The sequence below is a fragment of the Lottia gigantea genome (assembly GCF_000327385.1).
Source record: "Lottia gigantea unplaced genomic scaffold LOTGIsca_54, whole genome shotgun sequence".
In the NCBI taxonomy this organism is placed as follows: domain Eukaryota; kingdom Metazoa; phylum Mollusca; class Gastropoda; family Lottiidae; genus Lottia; species Lottia gigantea.
This window is the reverse complement of record NW_008709848.1, coordinates 599578-619858: the sequence shown is the minus strand read 5'-3', so window position 1 is coordinate 619858 and position 20281 is coordinate 599578. Positions and strand designations below refer to the sequence as shown.

Below are 20281 nucleotides of genomic sequence, written 5' to 3'. Positions count from 1 at the left end.
AATTGATTACAACAGAAAATTGATAACGTCACTGGAAAACGTATAAATAGTCTCGATTTTCTAGCTGATTTCATACTATTTCCGGTTAAAAACTGAATTTGGACTTGTAACGTCAATTATGACGTTAGAAAGCGAAGAGACAATGGCTTTTTGTATCTAACTCCTACACAGATATAATGCTACGTTGAGTTTACACAATATTAAATGCTGTGAAGACTTATAATCGTCTTGTGTTTTAAAGGGGTTTATATTTTTATTATCTCCCTTTGTCGTACCATCGACTATTTGTTTCTGTATACTGTCTTGTCATAGGTTCGATTAAGCATTTAGTGTTTTAGTGTTTTAGGTAGAACATAATCCTAACAAATTGTTTGGTAACCTTCCCCCAAGCTATGTATGAAAATATATTACGCATTAGAAATAAACCAAATATTAAGAGACGGCGTTTAATACAATAAACGACTTTCATTCAAACCACCGGAAGTAGATTGTTAGATGATGATTGATTGGTTAATCTATTTATAACAAGTTTATTGATTGGGTAATTAGTTGCATTATGATTGTCTATATATGGTAATAAGAGGAAGTATGTTTTATTCACACTAAAAGGTCATTTATCAAATATATCATAATAAATGTTATTATAGCAATTCTTGACAAATAAAAAAACAAAAAGATCAATCGTCCCAAGATTTAGATGAAAAATAGTGTTGAAATAACCCTTGAAGATACGAAATGGAGTCAGGTACCAGCCAAATGATCAAAGTTGTGGGTTGAACAAAAAGTTTCTATTCTGAATATTTATTGTTTCACCATTTACATTTCCGACTTAAGATTTCGAAATAACCATCAACTATTGTCCAAACAAATTTTATGAAGATGGAATTATATTGATGTTTATATCCGTCATTTTTTCTTCAATCTTTTTTACTTCTGAATTATTAATCCTTTTATTGTGTAAGTGTATGTATAGAAATCCAAATCCAAATTTGCTTTGTGTCTTTAAAGGGGTTACTAGACATGACGGTCGGGGCATTGATTATCAAACTATTATCAATAAATAAATCTATTAATCATTCATTAAATCTATTAATCCTTGTATTGTTTAAAGTGTATGTATAGAATCAAAATTACAATTGTCTATATATGGCTTAGTTTAAAGGGACAGATGCGCCATTTTGGGAGGTTGATTTGAGTCTTAGGTAAATAGTCTTCAGAAGTACCAGAAAAGTACGAAAAATCATATACTTCCCTTAAAAATATCTTAAACTAGTAATTTCTTTTCTTATTTCTATAGATGTCTTTTCTATGTATGGTAGTGGCTCGTCTTTTTAACTTTCAAATGCGGATAATTCTGGACACACATGGCTTTGAAGGCTCAAATTGCGACAGTGAGCTGTGAACCCATTTCCGATTGGTTTAGTTAAACAATTCCAGTTTTTTAGGCTAAGGTTTGATTGTTCAAAAAATGGCACATCTGTCCCTTTAAAAAAGTTGCAAGACAGGACGGTCCGGGGAATAGATCTTAAGTAAATTTAATAGCATCCACTACCTCTCAACAAAAAGAACCCCAACCAGTAAAATTGCCAAAAGCCACTTTTCATATCGAGTATTATTATCATAATATAACTTGTTGAAACAGTCCATGTGGATTCACCATCAGTGTATTATACCAACATGATTATCTTCATCTAATTACTTTATCTGTAATCAAGGCCAAACCTTAAGGGGCTATCATTTCTCCTCTAAGATTTTGAATACATGTCCATTTATTCAAAATCTGTACCTATCGAGGTTCTGTCGTGTTAAAGACACTAATTTGTGCATTTGGCTTGAAATTATTATTGAACAGTATAACTATAGCATGGTAGTAAATGGCCTCTCAGTTTCATGAAGAAGTTTTGGATATTATTCGTTGAGAAAATACAGATGCTGAACTGTTACAGTGAAGTAGGTAAACATACGACATATAACTCGCCGTGAATAATTACAGTTCTTTTTTATTTCAAGTAATAAGAAGACTATAGAAGACATAAGAAAGATCAAGAAGAAAAGAAAATGAGATAGCGTCCTTTAAACAGGAGGTCAATTTCATGGTCAGCAATCTTAACACAGAGAAAACCCCAGGATAAATAGTCAAAGGTTAAATTTTAAATCAGACATCAACAAACACTGTCAGGTGGAAAATTGCTTATTTTTTCTGTCACTGAATCGAATGATTCCATGTCTTGTACAAACCACAACAACACTATTATTTCACTTGCACTGTTCAAGGGGGCTTTCCTCGTTGTATTTCCTCTGATTGTTTTGGTCGAGAATAAGATTAATGGCTACTTAATTTTAGGTCTAATTATTGCTATACATGTATTTTCATCGAGGATTAATGATTGAATCAGAAAAAGAACAAAATTAAGTCCATAAGTCCGAAGTAAGAGAAATCAAGTTTCAAATGATTCGTGCCATTAAGATTTGACAGGTTATTGCGTTTCTTCAGAAAAAAAAATCATTACTTTAGACACGTACCCGTCTTAAACCAAAGATGGCAAGAAAGATTAGGCTTAGCCTGAAGGATTTGAGAATTAAAAATTCAGATTCTGATTAAATGCATGCTTGTGCCTAATCGGATAGCTTTCAAATGACTAAAGAAGTCTTATTGTCCCTGGACTTAGTTTGATATTACTTTATAGAAACTTGTAAAGTTACAATTGAATATTAAAAGATCATAAAAGACTTTGGATTATATCTTCAAATTAGTTTTCTAAAAGCGATTTATAAAAGGAAAAACAATATTTGACCATAACGAGTAATCGCATGAGAAAGATAAGTGTTAATATGAAAAGAACAAGGTAATAACAACATAACAAATTAACAAATTAATAGTCCTTCCGAATTGTTTTTTTTTTCTTAAGCTTTTATTGCTTAAAAATAAGTAATGCTTTAGCCATGCTTCGATAAAATTGAACAAATGTTTAGAACATCCTCATTGTTCACCCCTTCGAGCTATAAGTATGACAGTTTTCTATATAAGATATCAAAGATTCAAACTGAAAGAAAGGGGTTTTATTTAATTTCAAAAGAATGAAAACTTAGGTCCTTTGCATTGACGTTGTCATGTGGCCCTGGACAAGAACCCTTGAGCATTATCTTTCTCTTACCTTGGAGTATTACTCCAATCTCTTTCCAACCAGCCTACAAATGAATAGCCTCGATAAATTCGAACTTATGACAACCGTTCTCTAAAGTTACCGTTCTCAGACAAGTGACGCAATAAAAGCGATATTTTAATCGCTTGTACTTTAACATTAATAATGATATTGGCGTTCCGTTCGTAAACCGGCGTCTATTGATTAGGCGTTGGACTTCTATGTGAATATGACAATTTCATAAATAAACGGGGAAACGGAAGTGAACATCACCATCATAAACCTGTTCTATGAGGAAAAGCTAGTTGGAAAAGTCATAAGAACAGACAGTAATATATTATGTTATAATATAAGACTGTTATGATTGATGGACATTAACCCAACCAACACATACCGATTACATATCAATGTATCCTAGTATTACATCATGATTTATATGTAACAAATGTTGTTCTAAAAACAAGTATACATTTTGTCGAGCGACAGTCCACTGGATAGACAGCGCTTACACCTATTGCGGACATTTGAGTTTTCAATCTATTTGTCAAATTTTGAACTTCATCATATAGAATTTGATCTTTCCATGATACGTGCGGTGTTGCGCCGAAAGGCATTTGGTATTTCACAACCAAGCCTCATCTGGTTGTATCTATTGATTAAAATGGCTCCTGTTTCACAATTCTGATCAATTCCTGGTTATAAAGAGAAGACAAATCCGCGTCATTAATAGTGGTCTTAGTCTTAATCCTGTATTCTTCAGTTCTCTATTATAGTGGTCAATTCTTAGTACAGATTATCTTTCTTTCACGCGTTTTACATTAACTTTTACTACGCAGCATTCCTAATTGATTTGTAAAATGGTATATTAAAGATACCCTCCTTGACATTGTTAATTTAAAGACAAAATAGGTATTACGGCTGGTAGGCTACAGTCTATTTGATTATCAATTACGGCATACTCTTCACTGCAGAAACATAATTATAGAACAATCAGTTCCTCCATTTAAATGCTGAAATTTTTATAAACAATATAATATGCACATTAATGTAGCTTTCACATATATAAGCCCTCTCTCGAGAAGTAGTTTGCACGATCGGCTGTGACTTGGACTGCAGTTGTTGTTCTTGAACGGTACATCGATGCATAATAACGTTCAGTAATAATATGGACCAGCATCTTTAACTAATTAAGATGTGTAAAATGATCTATTAAAGAAGACGATATTGATACAGATTGATGGGCTATTGATAGAAGGATTCGTCTTTTCATGCACCTTATATTACACGTGGGCGTTGATATAGATTAACCAAGGGGTAAAGTCAGTTTTGGCGTGGCGGCGCTAGCCTCCCGAGACTGGGGGTACAAATAGGGGGTCAATTGACTTAGTGAGGCTGAATCCAAATGCAGAAACGCTTTTTCCATGTCAGCCCTCCGATCTGCATCACTGACCGGGGAAGACGGGTTGGAAAATCCGAACAAATGAAAATGGGTATCATGACTTCACTGACAATAAAATTTTATTATCATAAAAAAGCGATATTTAAATTCTCTCATAATATTATTTCTAGCAGAACGGAAGTAAAACTCCAGATCAATTTCAAGATGAAGTGTTATGTTTAACGGATATAGAATGTAATAAATCATATTTTATACGATTATTTCGCCAATAAACTCTAGCATTAATTTTTCATATTATACACTTTATTCATACGAAATGGCGTGTTCGCTAATCTAGAAGATTTTGATTAGAACATTGGCAGTTTTCTGTGGTCACTTTGTCCCAGATTGAGCCACCTTGAAACAGCAAACAAGCATCCTTGCATCCGACCAATTGAAAAATATATATCGACGTCCTGGTCCTGTCCTTTTTAACCAATTAAAGCGTGTAATGTAGAACCGGTTTGTACAAATTAGGACAACGAAATTAAAAGAGGAGTATTGTATAACGCACTTTTTAATAACAAAGAACATAACGTTACACCGAAGAAATGAAGGGGTAAAATGTGCCTTCTCTCTCTCGGTTTCTGTTGAATAGTTTTCACTGTCTATCTCACGAACTTTTGTTTGGCATGACGTGCTGTCTATTCCGTTGTCTGTTGTTATAAATGTTGGATCTGTTGTTAAAATCTAGAACCTGACCCCGCTTTATGAGTTCAACAACCAGAGCACTGATATTCTTACAGTCATCTAGAATAGAGAAAATTGAATTAAAAAGCGAAATTACCATACGTTTATATAAAAATACCATCTATAAAACCGACATTTATCAAAACTATCATTCATTAAAAAATAACATCTATAGACAAAAATAAAAACTATTATCCAGAAGTAAAATCCATTTATAGACAAATATCAGATCCATAATCCATAAAAAAAACAACAATTTGAGGAAACACGTCCTACCTATTCCACTATGATGTCGCCCTATATGCTGTAATTTTAAGGTGGATAAGGCATGAAGTAGATGTCTGGGAAATATGGCTGTTACATCACTCACCGACTGAAAAAATATACCCAAAAACAATAAGCGAAATTAGTGAAGTCCTTTTTGATTCATTAAAGCCAATAACTGTCAACAACAACTATCATGATCTGGATGATGGTCTGAAATTATCTTTCAAGTGGAACGCTATAAAAAAAAAAGTCAATTCTAGCAACCTTCATCACTTTTCAATATAAAACTTTGACATTAGGTTGATCTTCACTCACATATTTTATTTTTCATTCCAATGATTACAGATGCCCTTAATATCAATGTACAAAATATTCTAGTGATAAAAAAAGTGACCAAGTGGTAGGCTACAAAATGCTTGAACACTTGCACTAATGAACCAACGTCCAATGGTGTTGTGAGTAGCCAAAAATTCTCGCCAGCTGATTTAAGGAACTGAGAAATCTCTATGCATAATGTCTCAATGGTTTCAAAATACAGAACATAAGAAATGTAATAATTTCCACATAAATAGTGATCTTACTCTTTTGACATTTATCCATTGTCCACTGTTGAAATAATCTTTAGGTTTTATATCTAAATACTGGCACTGACTAGGTAACCTAGAATACAGACCACAATTGTTGGTTTCTTATAGTTTATATAGCACAAGGGAAATAACTGTATTATAAAATTGTATTATTCGGACAACAATGGGTTTTCAACATTCGATTCAGTGTCTCTATATACGACACATGTAACGGTACAAATTCTATCTTTCTTTGAACTTGTGACGAATTCTCGCGGTTCATATGGCAAAAGGGAAATAACTGCACTATAAAATTATTTACTTCAGACAACAGTTGATTTTCGATACTCAAATACATGTAGACCTACATGTCAGGTTGGTTAAGAATTGAAATTTTTTAATACTTTTGACACCTCTGAAGATACTAAGACCACATTATTGGTTTCGTGCAGTTCGTGACACAAGGGAGATAACTATATTATAAAAATTGTTTAATTCAGACAACAATTGATTTTTAAACTATCAAATACATACACATGTCAAGTTGGCTAGAAATTACAATTCTAGAATTCCCTGGACACCTTTAAAAATACTTACATAGTTTTTAAATCCCAGTCACCAAATGTAGCAAAAGCAAATCTAACATCATCTTTCAATAAACCTTCAGCATTCATCCAATGATCAAAATCCTAAAATATAAGAAATGTTATATAAATAAAACACTATTATGGATATACCAGTACTATAAGCAATGATCTTTGCTTGATAAAGATTCATATATGTGCATTGAAACGTTGCTTAACTTAAAGAGGAGTAGTTTATCCATAATAGTGTTATATTTATATAATGTTCTATCTACTTCTAAATGTCATTCAAGGATTATATGAGAAAGGTTTCTGGAAAATGACATGGGGGATATGAGAGTAACATTTCTATTTGGAATAAATCACAAATTCAAAGCTTTACATTTGTAAGAGCTGTTTTACAATTCAAATTGTATATTTAAAGTGGTAATAATCTGGTGGTACTGAGTCTCATCAAGTATAATAACTATAAAATGTCTACCTGTAAAACTTGTGGTAAAGTAGGCTTATCGTCCACCATTTCTTGTATAATACCAGTTAACTAAACCAAAGAAAAAAATACCTTTTAGATATATTAGACATTAAATATATCCCCATTCTTTTCTGACATTTTTATCATTTTGCATAAAACCAACATTGCCAAATAAACTCAACTCCACTAGAACTCAATTACTGTTTCCCATACTCAACTGGCTAGCCATTCCTCAGACTATTACAGACCATTGTTTTAAAAGTTAGGGATTAAAATGGCCTCAGTTAACTAGTCTTTGTGTCAACTCGTCTACAAAAGTGAGTTTACTCTCACCTCAGTACAGAATGTGGTCAATTCTGGGTGAACTTCTGGTTTTACATATGTATGAAAAGTCGATTCAATTTTCAAACTTGATGCATTCAGTTTCATCACTGGGAATTCAATAATTTCCTGTAAAAAAAATTGTTTCATTCAGAATTTTGGTTTAATCCCTCCCTCCCTCAGCTCAAAATATATTCTCTTCACTGCTACAGTTGTAAATGAGGTTGATGATTTAAGCCATGTAGTTGTTTTTCGATGTAGTTGTTTTTCGACAACGTGTGTTGTTCAAAGTGTGGCTTATATTCAGAAATATAGGGTATAGGGCAATAAAAAATCTAGACCCATAGTGATGAAGTTATTTTCCTTATATCCAAGTTCATTACTATAAAGTCATCAAAATTTCTTTAATTTACCTGTGGTTCAGGTTGATGAGGTCTGTCGCACGTTGCTTCAAAATCCAAAACTAGAAAATAATCAAAAATCTGTTTTTTAGCATGTGACTGCGTCATTTTAGATCCTCTGACTGAAGTAGGGTAAGCAAACTGTCTATATTGTAAAACCTGGGGTTGGTTTAACGGGTAGAACTGACGCGAAACTTGATTAAGAATTCTAGGAAATAATTTGTGTGCTACTTTCATTTTGTTTTGAAATGACGTAAATTCAACTTCCGGTAATGTGATCAACTGACCTTGACCCTATCAAGTGATTTTTCGTCAGGAAACCTTCTTACTGAAGACATATTTTTGTTTGCTTATTGATTTTTAGTCACAATTTTATGAATTATTTGACCATCGTCTGCAAAACAAAAGATAGAAACAAGGAGATTTGATTCGGTGTGAGTAATACCTTTTTCCGGTTGTTCCAAAGATGGCGACATCGAAATTGAAGCAGCTGAAATAAAAAAAAAAAAGGAAAAGTGAATCGATATTATATTGTTTTTCCAGAAAAATGGTGTAAATTTGGATAAATGAATATTTCTTTTTGTTTTTTAGGTAGGTCTGAAATATTTTTCTACCGGCTTCCTTGTTGATCATTGTTATTCCTGATTATATTTGAAGTTGATGGAATCTTTGCAATTTGTCATTTACTCAACTGTTAAGTCTTCAATGATAGATGGAAGTTGGTGAACAGGGTGGAATGTTGGTACATGCTTGATGACTCACACTCATTGACTCAAGCCATAAATCATAAGAATATATTTTGTTGTATTTCAATACAATTTTGTGCTAGAGGTTGAGTTCCACTCAGACGTGTCATAAGCCTGCCAAAATGCCAGAATTATTGAAGTAAGGGACCACAATTTCACATATACCGGTACCTTAGAGTTTGTACATGAAGCTCTTTTGTCAGAAATCTGTGTTTCTTGTAAGGATAGAAAGATTTAACTTGATAATTATGTAACTAATCTAAATACCATTCTAGGTTGTATAAGCTTATGGTACCGGTACTGGTATTTGGGATAATGATTTCATAATCATTTCATGGCATTGCCATTATATCTGAAATCAGGAAAGTTTACACAAAAGCTGTTCATTTGAATCCCTTTCCATCTTTTTTTATAGCTGCCTGAACAATATGTGCATGTTTTGAGTTATGTTTGTTAGTTTGAAATAAAATAAATATTTTTTTAATTTCAGTTTTGTTTTTTTCCAATGGATTTTGTTGATTTAGATAAAGTTTTAGATGAATTTGAAGAAGAAGGTATGAATTTGATTTGTAATTTTTGTTTTTCGATTTCTGTTCAGTCAGTGTCCTGTCATTCAGCATGTCAATACTTAAGCTGTCAAATCAATTTATTTTCTGTTTGACTGTCTTACATTTACACTGTAAAATTGAATCTATAGTCATTGCCATTATGCAATGGTTAGGACTATATAAAAAACTGAAAGAGAGTTCATATCAATTCAATATACTTTTGGCTTTTGACCTAATTTATAATACATCATTTCACATAATGAGAAGATAATTAAAAATATTCTCCTAAAATTTATGAAGAAAGGTTATTTACAAAAGAATCAAAAAGAATGAATTATTAAGGCACACTGTGTAAATAACTGTTTGTTTTGACCTAGTTTACAATGTTTACAATAGAAAATTAAACTTCTGGTCAATTGTTATATGTATTATTAAAAAAAAACCAAGGTTTAAAAGTTTAAATTGTAAGAAATTTGTGAGTCTCACAAAGAATGATGATAATGATAATAAAATGAATACAATGATAAAGTTAATACAATATCATTAACATCGAGTAGTTTGTAAACTTAAATAGAAGTTACATTTTACGTTAAAGATGTCAAATTATTTCTTGTTTTCATTTGTTAAAACAATTGACAATTATGAGTTGATTGTTTATTGATAATTTTACAAGCACTGATATATATATTTGAAAAAAAGAATACACTTTTGACTTTGTTTGTGTATCAAGAATAAGCAGTTATGTGTACAAGTGTACGAGTTATTGACATTCATTGGCAGCAAGTGACAAAAACTCTTAACAAGATGCAAGATAAAAATGAACAAAATTAAAGTGGCTTTAAGTGTGTTTTTAGAAATGAAACACAAGTTACCCCTGGCTTATACATCTTATCGGCCAGTTATCACATATGATGTTAATGATATGATTATAGCTTGAATTATGATGAATCATTATAAGAAGTTACAGATTTAATTACTCTGCTCTTTTCTGCTGTTAATCTTAAACTTATAAAGTTAGACATTTTTAAGTCTGTTTTCTGCTACATCTGAAGTGAATTTTTTCATTTTGTAGAAAAAGCAGCAGAAGATATTACACCAGGACGGGAGACGAAGCCTAGTGGGTATGCAGAATATATTCAATCACATCTAGATAAACCATGGGAAACGTTATCGACTGTTCCAATTGGAAAACCTTCCGTCACTTCCATTAATGACAATACTAACATTATTTTGAACTATGATGACCCTTATCATCAGTCGCCTGATAAATTGGACTACAATACCACCAATCAGATCAATCCTATTAAAAAACTGGAGCAATTAGGACTGGATAATGTTGACTACAGTGAGCAAGGTTTTGATCGACCAGTGAATGACATCATAGTCACAAACATTGAATACAGTACTCATCACCCAGTCTTAAATGACCATATTCATACTCGAAATATTGAATATAATTCTATACCCAGTGTGGATGACTCTTCATTGCAAAGTGTAGATAACTCTTCCATACAAAGTGGAAGTAACTCTGGGTTACCTAGCTTAGATACCTATTCATTACCAAGTGTTGGTAATTCTTCCCTATCAAGTCAGAGTTCTCTTAAATTGATGGTAAATGGAGATGTGAAACATGAATCTAAAAGTCGGTTGTTAGCTTCACAAGTAACGGCTGTTCAGACAGACGCTCTTTCTCCAAACAGTGAACTGGAATTCTCTTCCTATCCTTATCCCAAATCTGACATTATTGTTGAAGGTCACGATACGGTCAATGCGGGTGAAGTGAAAGTAGATGTAGTTGAAAGTGTTTTAAATTCAAAACAAATCAAAACAAGTGACTTGAAGAAAGATTCAATCCCAGCTTTGGTAAATTCTTCACATCAAAATGTTCATCAAATATCAGAAACTGCGAAAGAATTGACTAAAGTGTATCAAAATGGAAATAGCCAGTGCTCCGTGGATAATGAATCTCTTCACAGCAATGAGTTGAAGGGAAAGATTGATTCATTGGATATTCCGAAAGTTATTGGATTTGGAATGGAGGACACTGATGTGACTCCATCTGATATGGATGATTATTTAAATGATTTGGCTAAACAGATGGCTGCAGAAACACCACAGTTGTCACAGAGTTTAGGCTCTGAGCTAATTCAAGCTGAAAAATCAAGTCTACCCTCAGAAATGGTCAGTCCAAGAAGTTTGAGTTATTCATCACATGATCAACCAGCCTTGTCTTCAATGATTGTAAAGGAGAAAACACCAACCAGCCTGAGTGATGAACTGCAGCAAGCAACCAATGGACTTTCTGATGATCAGAAAGAGGGAAGTCCTTGTCGAGACGCTGGAAGCAGCCCTGATGTTGTCCCAAAAGATGAAGTTTATTCTAGTATGGAAGGAGCAGTGGGACACTCTCCAGAATGTTCCAGTTTAGAAAGACCTAATTTTGTGCAAGAGAAATCACCTAACACTCTGGATTATAACAGAAAGGGAATTGTGTCAGATATTAATATTTCACTGACACAAGATGGAGACTGCTTAGAAATTGAACAAATTATAAATGAGCCCATCTCATTGAGTGAATATGATATAAGCTGTGAGCCAATCAATCATGCATCTAAGGATCATGCTTCAAGCTCAGGATTTGTGTCGGAAATGCCGAGTGTGCCTAGGGAAAAGACGGGTAAAACAGATGTGTCTTTAGATTCAGACTATCACAGTGGGATGTCTATGGATTCAGTTATTATGAGAAATCATGATCAGGCTGGAATTGGACAGGGTGCACGGCCAAAAGAGCCAAATCATGTGAAGAGAGGACGTCCAAGTAGTTTACTGGGTCTCTCCAAGGTGAATTTGGAAGCTCCATTTTCTGGGACACATGTTGTGGACAGTTCTCCAGAAGGAAATCAAAACAATGTTTCATCTTCTGGTTCATCAAGTGTTGTTAATGATTCTATTAACAGTGACCAACACACAGAATATCAAAATCATGTTGAAAATAACTCAAGTAATGTCAATTCATTGCAAAGAGGTGGACAAGGGTTCTCTCAGAACAGTGAGAATACGACTGGCTTGGAAGATCTTCCTGTTCTACGAAGAAACCTGGATGTTGCTTCATCGTCGAATGGAATGGCATCTGCCTCCCGACCACATTCATGGTCACCAGGTGGCAATGCTAGTCCACAGATGAATAAATCTAAGCGTCCTTCCAGTTTAAATCTGCCTCCCCGTGGTGAATTTAATCCAGATGATCCTGGCATTGTTCCTTGCCGAACTAGAGGGGTATTGACCCCATATCCTGAACAATCAGAAGAAAATGAAACACCACAAGGTAATGATATGAGCTTACTTTTGAAACAAGCAAAATTGCTTTTAATTTTAGAAAATAGTATTTGAAAATTTGCCTAAAATGATAGTAAAGTGGAAATTTATCTATCACTTTTTCAGAAGATACAGTTGAATCAAATGAAGAAGAAGTAGAAACAGAAGGTGCCATAGCAGATGAGCTCAATCTAGAGCCAGAACAGTCAGATGTAGCAGAAACTCTGAATCCAGTTCCCATTATACAAACCAGTTTAGGAATGGTGGCCCCTGATTGGTTACCTGATTCAGAAGCTCTGAACTGTATGCAATGTCAAGCTAGATTTACATTTACTAAAAGAAGGCATCATTGTAGGGCTTGTGGAAAGGTAGGCTTTTGATGATATACTTAAGAATTTATAACTCCAGTAATTGTGGTTTTGTAGGTTGATGTTCAAAACATGGTTTATTCTCAAGAATTCATGAAGATTACAGACAAATTAGGACCACTAGCAAAACTTGATTGTCAAATACAATTAAATCAGGATCTCTGATATAACTTTTGCGACTTTTGTATCAGTTAATCTGTCAGTTGTTCCATGAATAAATTGGGGATAAAGCATAATAATTTTGAACAGGGCAGTAGGTGAGTTTCATTTTGATATGGATCATCTTTCCTTGCTGAAAGCAGGTTTTAACTCTTTCCAGATATTCTGTTCACTGTGCTGTAGTATGAAAAGTAAACTAGTGTATATGGAGAATAAAGAGGCAAGAGTTTGTTTATCTTGTCATCAAATTTTACAAGCAGGTAAGCTTTACTTTCATTTTATACTTCTATTCTGTTTTCATTATATTTCACTCTTAATAGAAAATGAAATTTGGTTTAGATTGTAGAAGAATTAACATCAACATTTTTTCTCAACATCTTGGAATGTTACTATCACTTTCATTTATACACTGCATGTACTCTTCCAACATAAACTGTGGTATTCAAAAACAGATTATGCTTATTCACTACAGATCTCTCATTATTGGCTGTGTTAAGTTATCTTGTGATAAATTTTGATCCAAGGTTTTATTTATTGATATGTTATATATCACATGTGTAACAAATATAATAAGTTATTTGTAAAAACTGTTTTAGACATTTGATCATTTGCTCAGATACTTGAAATGCATGTTGCTAGTTTCATGCAATGGCTGACTTAAATTGTTCTGCTTTTTACCACTGGCTTTGAATTTCACATGCTCTAGGCATGGGTGCCCCTTAATCCTTTATGGTCAACACAATCTAAAATACATCTCAAGCACATAGTACATTAGCTAGATATAAAAGAATAATTGTGGAATTTGGTAAAGCCTCAAGAACCTAACTGTGGTAATGTCTCACTTTGACTTTGAGTAAGATCTTGCTAAAACATGAATGTGCAGTGTCCTAATATTCAGACGAACATTACATTCAGGACAATGCATTTTTCAAACCACCCTCTCCTGCTTTCTCAGTGTGATGGCTAATTTTTTTAACCTTTGCTTGCTTCTATCTAGCGGAGAAATCAGACTCATACAACCCGCATCCGAATAATCCTAGCGACTACTGTTCAACTGTTCCTATATCACAGCAACTCAATCCTCCAAACTCCAACCCTACTGTTCTTGTACCTTCAGGAGTTCTCAAACGTGATGGTGAGTTCTTGAATATATTTGCATATCTTTAATTAGTATTCGCATATATTTATAGAATCTTCTACTTATTTATGAGGCAAATACTTTCTCTGGCAACTTTGTCTGTTAGTGATAGCTATTCAACAGGACCTCTCTTGTCCTTCCAATAAGTTTGTTCTGATGAGACAATAAACTAAGGTCCTGTGAAATACAAGCTGTGTACTTCAAAGATACTTCATTAGTTGAAAATTGATAAAACTTGGTACTCATCAAAATAGATTGCTTAAGATTATTTTCTTTTACTTGTAAAATGACTAATTCTCTGAATCTAACCCCAGCTTCTTTTCTATGCTTATTTCTGCTTACTGCTTGGATACATCTTATCAATGATCATAAAATAATCCTCATGCATGTAATTAATCACACTGGATGATCTTTCTTTAGTCAGGACAATTATAAAATAGGTGATATCATCGAGGGCAAAAGGATTTAATTCTTCAATATTAGGGTAATGATGTTTATAAATAGTAAGCTTTTTCTAACTTAATGACTTACCACTTTTGATGAAAGTATAACTGATTTATTCTGAATGATTGCAGGTACTCAGAGACGCAGTGCCGAGCCAAAACAAGTAATGTTCAGTGATGGAATCCGACCAGGAGGAGATCTTACCGAGTTGGATGGTTCTAATGATACATCTTTACCGTTTAGACGGACTGGTAGAATACAGAAAAAAGTTGAAAAACAAGGTAAGTTACTCCAATCTTTTCAGGCAAAACTTGGAATGGGAAAACTTTCATTTGAAATGGATTGAAAGCAAAGTGTGTGATAAAGTGAAAATCTTTTTCAACTAGTAAGCTTAAAAAGAAATGCTTGGTGCTTGAATTGCAGAGATATAGATGCCAAGAAAAAAGTTTTATTAGGAAATTTTTATACTCAATTCTATTATTGTTATAGTATTAATGCATGGAGTATTGACATTTATTCAAATTCATCTGCCGAGCTGAGTTCATAATTACTATTTTTTTTATATTTTACTCCAGGTGGGCAATCATCACCTAAAACCAGACGCGTCCGAAATACCAATAATCAACGAAACTTGATACCTGATGATGGTTTACCTCCCCTTTATACCAAAATAGAGGGAACTTCAGGTATGTGTTTGTATTGGACAAAATTCAATTAGTTATGTTTTTTTTTCTTTAGTGGCATATAGTAAACCACTATTAGTTATAGTGTAACAAATATACAGTTTATTTATCTTTTTCATTCTATCTAAATATGTTAAAAAATCACCAAAGAAATTGACATTGTTTATACATATATATGATTATATGATTATTTATGTTATAGAGGGAACATTTGAAGATAGTTTAGATCCAGTAATGTACATGCCACAAATCAAAGGTAAAGAATTAGTTTCATATTTAAACAAGTTGATTGTAAACTGTCTGAAAGTCTTTCGCAATTAATTAGATGCAGGAAGTACAGCCAATCAGAATAGGAGTAAGTCATTGCTCAAGTAGATTGGAATTTGAATAATTAAACTCTACTGTTAGTAAACCATTTAATATTGAACCCCAATTATAGAATAATATAGATATATTATTATATTTTCTAGATGAAGAGTCTGAGCCTGTGATATTTGCTGTAAATAAAAATCTCTTTATTTTAGTTAAGATGTTAAACCGTAAGTATTCATTCCAAACATACCTGTACCGAAAGATAGCTATGATTAAGCTTGGAATGACAAATGCAATAGTTTTGGAAAGATTAAGTTAGTAGGAAAGGATATAATGTATGGTTATGACATATGACAATCAATAGGTCTATTTAACATAATGATGACCAGATTTCCTAATTTCTAGAATTTATTAGAGCTGATTTTAGGGAATTGACCCTGTATATTTGAAGAGAGTGGTTTCTGATAACAGTTATTAATACTTTGTATATATATTTACAGTGGATTGTTGTGTGAAACGATCTGTGTGGTGTTTTACATCTCGTGGTATGTGTACTGTAGGACAGAATGAAATAATTATATTACTGGAGGTAGTAGAGGATGAGTTATCTCCCCCTAGAGATATCTTCATGCAGTATAGTAATATTTATGAGGAAGCCAGTAAAGGTATAGTTTGTTTTATTTTATTAAATTGTTCAGAGTCTGAGGTCTAGATAAAACTTTCAGTGTGTCTTACTGGCTTTCATATTTGATCAATGGTAGCCAAATTTTTTCAACAAGTATGGCAAATGCTGGAAGAAAATCAAGCAGATCAATGGCCTTTTGTTTTATTTTACTCCTTGCTTATTACCAACGTTTCAACAAATCAATAATGTGATTTCTTCCCCTAAATGTTTCTTAAGGATAAAATCATGATATCTTTAATGATACTTCTATTGATTTCAGGAAATGTGATAAATGACCTAGGTTATTCAATATTTAATCAGAATTTTCTGGGAAATCGAGAGCATGGTGGATTTCTGTATATCACACCAACATTCCAATGTCTTCAGAAACTAATTCTACCAGAACCACCGTATTTAATAGGTATATTATTACAGAAATGGGAGACACCATGGGCTAAAGTCTTCCCTCTTAGATTGTTGTTACGACTCGGAGCAGAATTTAGATGTAAGTTTGATTTATTTAATAGATGACTCAAGTTACTGTTTGATTCTGTGCTAACAATAAAAAATCAAAATACTAACAATCCAAACTACAAAACGAAAAGCCAAATCTAAAATCACATTCTGGTAATACATTGGTCGCAGCTAATGAAGTTTTCATATGAGGAAGTATATCAGTCATAAATGAAGGATTTTTTTCATAAGGATCTCACTCTTTATATGAGCTAAAGGCCAATTTATTTCCCAATATTTGCACTACAAGACTGAAAAATTAATTGATGATTGAGTCAATATTGACTGAAAATTTTCTTAAAAACAAAGAACATCATTTTAATCTTGATACAACCACTGCTTATTAGGTAGTTTTTTTGTATATTTTAACAACCTGGGAATGAAGACATTATTGATTTTATATTTTATTCTAATTAATTTCAGATTATCCATGTCCGCTAGTGAGTATAAGAAATAGAAAACCAGTATTCTTTGAAATTGGTCATACTATTATGAATCTACTGGCAGATTTCAGAAACTATCAATATATGTTACCCCAGAATCGTGGTGTATTTATACATATGGAAGATAAGAAAACAGTTATCAGTTTCCCTAGGAATAGATATGATGATGTAAGTATATTGGTGATGGGGTTCAAAACTGACAATGGGACGACTTTCTGAAGCACTGGATGTGGCATCCCAATTTTGCTGGGAGGGGGAATCAAACTAACTAGTAGACTCAATCCAACTCCCTACTGACTGAACTATTTCACTGTGTGACAATGAGTTCTACAAAATATAAGGTGGTGTTATCATTTGCAACTAATTTGAAAAGAATCATGTTATAACTTAGAAGCTAGTTTCTAAATAAATGCTCTTGTAGATGATCGAGATGAACAATAGAGCTTATATACCGAATCATTCGGTGTACAGTAAGACAGTTTGAGTCTATGATTCATACCTTAAGGTGCTAAGCTATATTCTACATACTAGACCATAAGTTATGGCGATATTATGGTCTTTATCAATCTGTATAAAACTTGTATTTGTAGCTGATGAAGGTAGTCAACAACAGTAATGAACATGTCATGGCTCTTGGAGCCAGTTTCTCAACTGAAGCTGATTCTCATCTAGTTTGTATCCAATCAGAAGAGGGCAATTATCAGACGCAAGCTATCAATATACAGAATAAAGTTAGAAAAGGTATACTTGTTTAAATGAATTATTACCAACTGGATTGTGGAGAAGTAAAACGTGACAAAACCTTTTGTAAAAATAACATATATCAGCATTTTTCTGTTGACTTTCTGTGATTTTATATTATAGATAATCATAAGAAAATACATAATTACAGAGTTCCAAGAAAGTTTATCTTTTAAGACATAAGTTAAAACTCTGTGTCTTTGATTTGTATTCATCAACAGCAAAATTGTACCTTTCATTCATAAGCATCATTCTTGATATTTGCATGATCTGATGAATGTATTCTTTAATTTGAAGTTACTGGAGCTAGTTTTGTGGTATTTAATGGAGCATTAAAACCCAGTTCAGGATTGACAGCCAAGTCTAGTATAGTAGAGGATGGATTGATGGTACAGATAACACTAGAGTCTATGAACGCTTTAAAAGAAGCTATAAAGAATATGTTAGACTATACTATAGCATGTGGTTCTATGACATCACCCCAGCCTGAGGAACTGATCTGTATACAGTGGGTAGAAGAGGATAGAATTGTCAATATGGGGTACGTTTCTAATGTTATTTACACTTTTGAACTATGGGTTTCATATCTAAGAGAGGTTCAAGGATTCATTAGCTAGATATTATTCAGAAGTTGGTAACAGTTTTAAATAATTAGATTTCATCTATGATAATAGACATACACAAGAGACCCTATCACATTATTTACTAAGCAACATCTATGATAGTTCCTATTTTTCAAAAGTAGTTTTTCTTAATTCAGAGTAAAGAGTCCAATAGATGGAATGTCGATGAGTTCAGTTGAGAGTATACGAGTTCATAAAGCTACAGATTATGTTGGTGAAAACAGATCAATACGCTGGACTGAGGTCTTCTTTATACAGAATGAAGATACAGGATCACGATGGGAACCAGTAGATCTTAGTCGTCTGGGTGAAATGTTAGCCTCATCATTCTGTATCGCCATGACACCACATTTAGACAGGTTGAAAGAGGCCTCGTTAACTAAACTCGGGTTGAGAGTTAGATTAGATTCAGAAAGTGTAAGTATTGAAATGATTTCTAGATTAAGGTGCATAGGAAACACTTGAAGCTTGTATATCCCTCTTGAGAATTCTTTGTTTGGACCAATGTAAAATAAAGAGTTAATCATTATTATTACAATAATGATGTGATCTGTAAATCGAAAACATTTTGTCCTTTCCTATGGTATATTTTTTATTTAACTGTAGAGAATGTCAGATTGCAGATAGGAAGTTTATGAGTCAACTATCTATTCATGACTTCTTGTCATCGTGACTTCTTGACATCACCAAGGGAAAGTAGTAAGGCTAAAGTTCAACTAGTTACTTTGAGAAAAGATCTTTTGAACATAATATTTTCTTTTGGAATTTTAGGTCGGATATGAAATTGGCGGAAACAACGAAAAATTACCAGATTTTTACATGAATGACCTAGATAGCGCTTTGATTCCTGTTATTCATGGAGCTGCTTCTCAAAATCAGGATGGACCAATTGTTATGGAGCTTATATTTCATGTTCTGGATTGAACCAATCAAAATCATTATAACATAGTGTGAAATCATCCAATAGAGTTATGTTATACTGTCCATTTCATCCAATCAAATCTGTCCTCTATCACTTATCATCCATGGAACATATTTTTGAATTGTCTTGAAAAATGAAATGTGGTGATTTTATAGCTGATAATACATCGTAGAACAGTTCCCTGTTGTTATGAAGTTATGCAATTGAATTGAATAATCCATGAAGTCCATTCAGCTCAACTGATTTGACATGATTGTATGAACAGCATTATCACTAGAATGAACTGTGGGAAATATGAATGTGACATCTGAATGAAAGAGTAGCTGATAAAACAGTCAATCCCAACCTGTTTCAAATGTTGAAGCTGCTGTCAGAGGGTATAGGCCTTACTTATTTTGGAAGCAAGATATATTGCTATCTGCAAAGTGATTGTGTCATGGTATACTAACACTTAGTATGAAAGAAAACTACTGATTTCACAGTCTGTGATTTGAAGAGTGGGCCAAGTGTTGTCAGTGACACTAGTAACCTACAAAGTTAAATGACAGTATAATATACTAAATGAAGACTGTAATAACTCTATACTTGTAATCATATTTAAGATCATATATATATTAAAATGGCATTAACTTATATTTTTAAATAAAGCTTAATCCACTTATATTTGTCTGTTATACATGCTGATAGAACTTTATATTCATTGCCTGTATCACTTTTAATTATGAGAATCTAGCTTCAGGCATGCTTCACTTATAACTATAAATATTGTTAACAAAAAAG

At 33.0% G+C, this 20281-nt stretch overlaps 3 protein-coding genes across 3 annotated transcripts; 2 read left to right on the top strand and 1 right to left on the bottom strand.

Annotated features, from left to right (window-relative positions):
- Window positions 1–5194: 5194 nt before the first annotated feature.
- LOTGIDRAFT_126582 (hypothetical protein) lies at window positions 5195–7990 on the bottom strand (the record flags this gene model as incomplete). Its single annotated transcript, XM_009062913.1, has 7 exons — window positions 5195–5331; window positions 5548–5644; window positions 6120–6198; window positions 6702–6793; window positions 7170–7229; window positions 7494–7610; window positions 7895–7990. 7 exons carry the CDS (start codon window positions 7988–7990, stop codon window positions 5195–5197), a joined length of 678 nt encoding a protein of 225 aa, XP_009061161.1.
- Window positions 7991–8750: 760 nt separating this feature from the next.
- Window positions 8751–12501, top strand: LOTGIDRAFT_165871 (hypothetical protein; the record flags this gene model as incomplete). Its single annotated transcript, XM_009062912.1, has 4 exons — window positions 8751–8767; window positions 8904–8931; window positions 9119–9182; window positions 10249–12501. Coding segments are annotated over 4 exons (2362 nt in total), but the record flags the coding sequence as incomplete, so codon positions are not given.
- A 136-nt stretch (window positions 12502–12637) lies between these two features.
- Window positions 12638–19841, top strand: LOTGIDRAFT_193725 (hypothetical protein). Its single transcript, XM_009062911.1, has 13 exons — window positions 12638–12859; window positions 13179–13311; window positions 14016–14153; window positions 14732–14881; window positions 15176–15286; window positions 15733–15822; window positions 16096–16260; window positions 16540–16764; window positions 17196–17383; window positions 17806–17956; window positions 18254–18497; window positions 18717–18996; window positions 19351–19841. The coding sequence occupies exons 1-13, from the start codon at window positions 12752–12754 to the stop codon at window positions 19501–19503; spliced, it is 2136 nt and encodes a 711-aa protein (XP_009061159.1). The 5' UTR covers window positions 12638–12751; the 3' UTR covers window positions 19504–19841.
- Window positions 19842–20281: the final 440 nt, after the last annotated feature.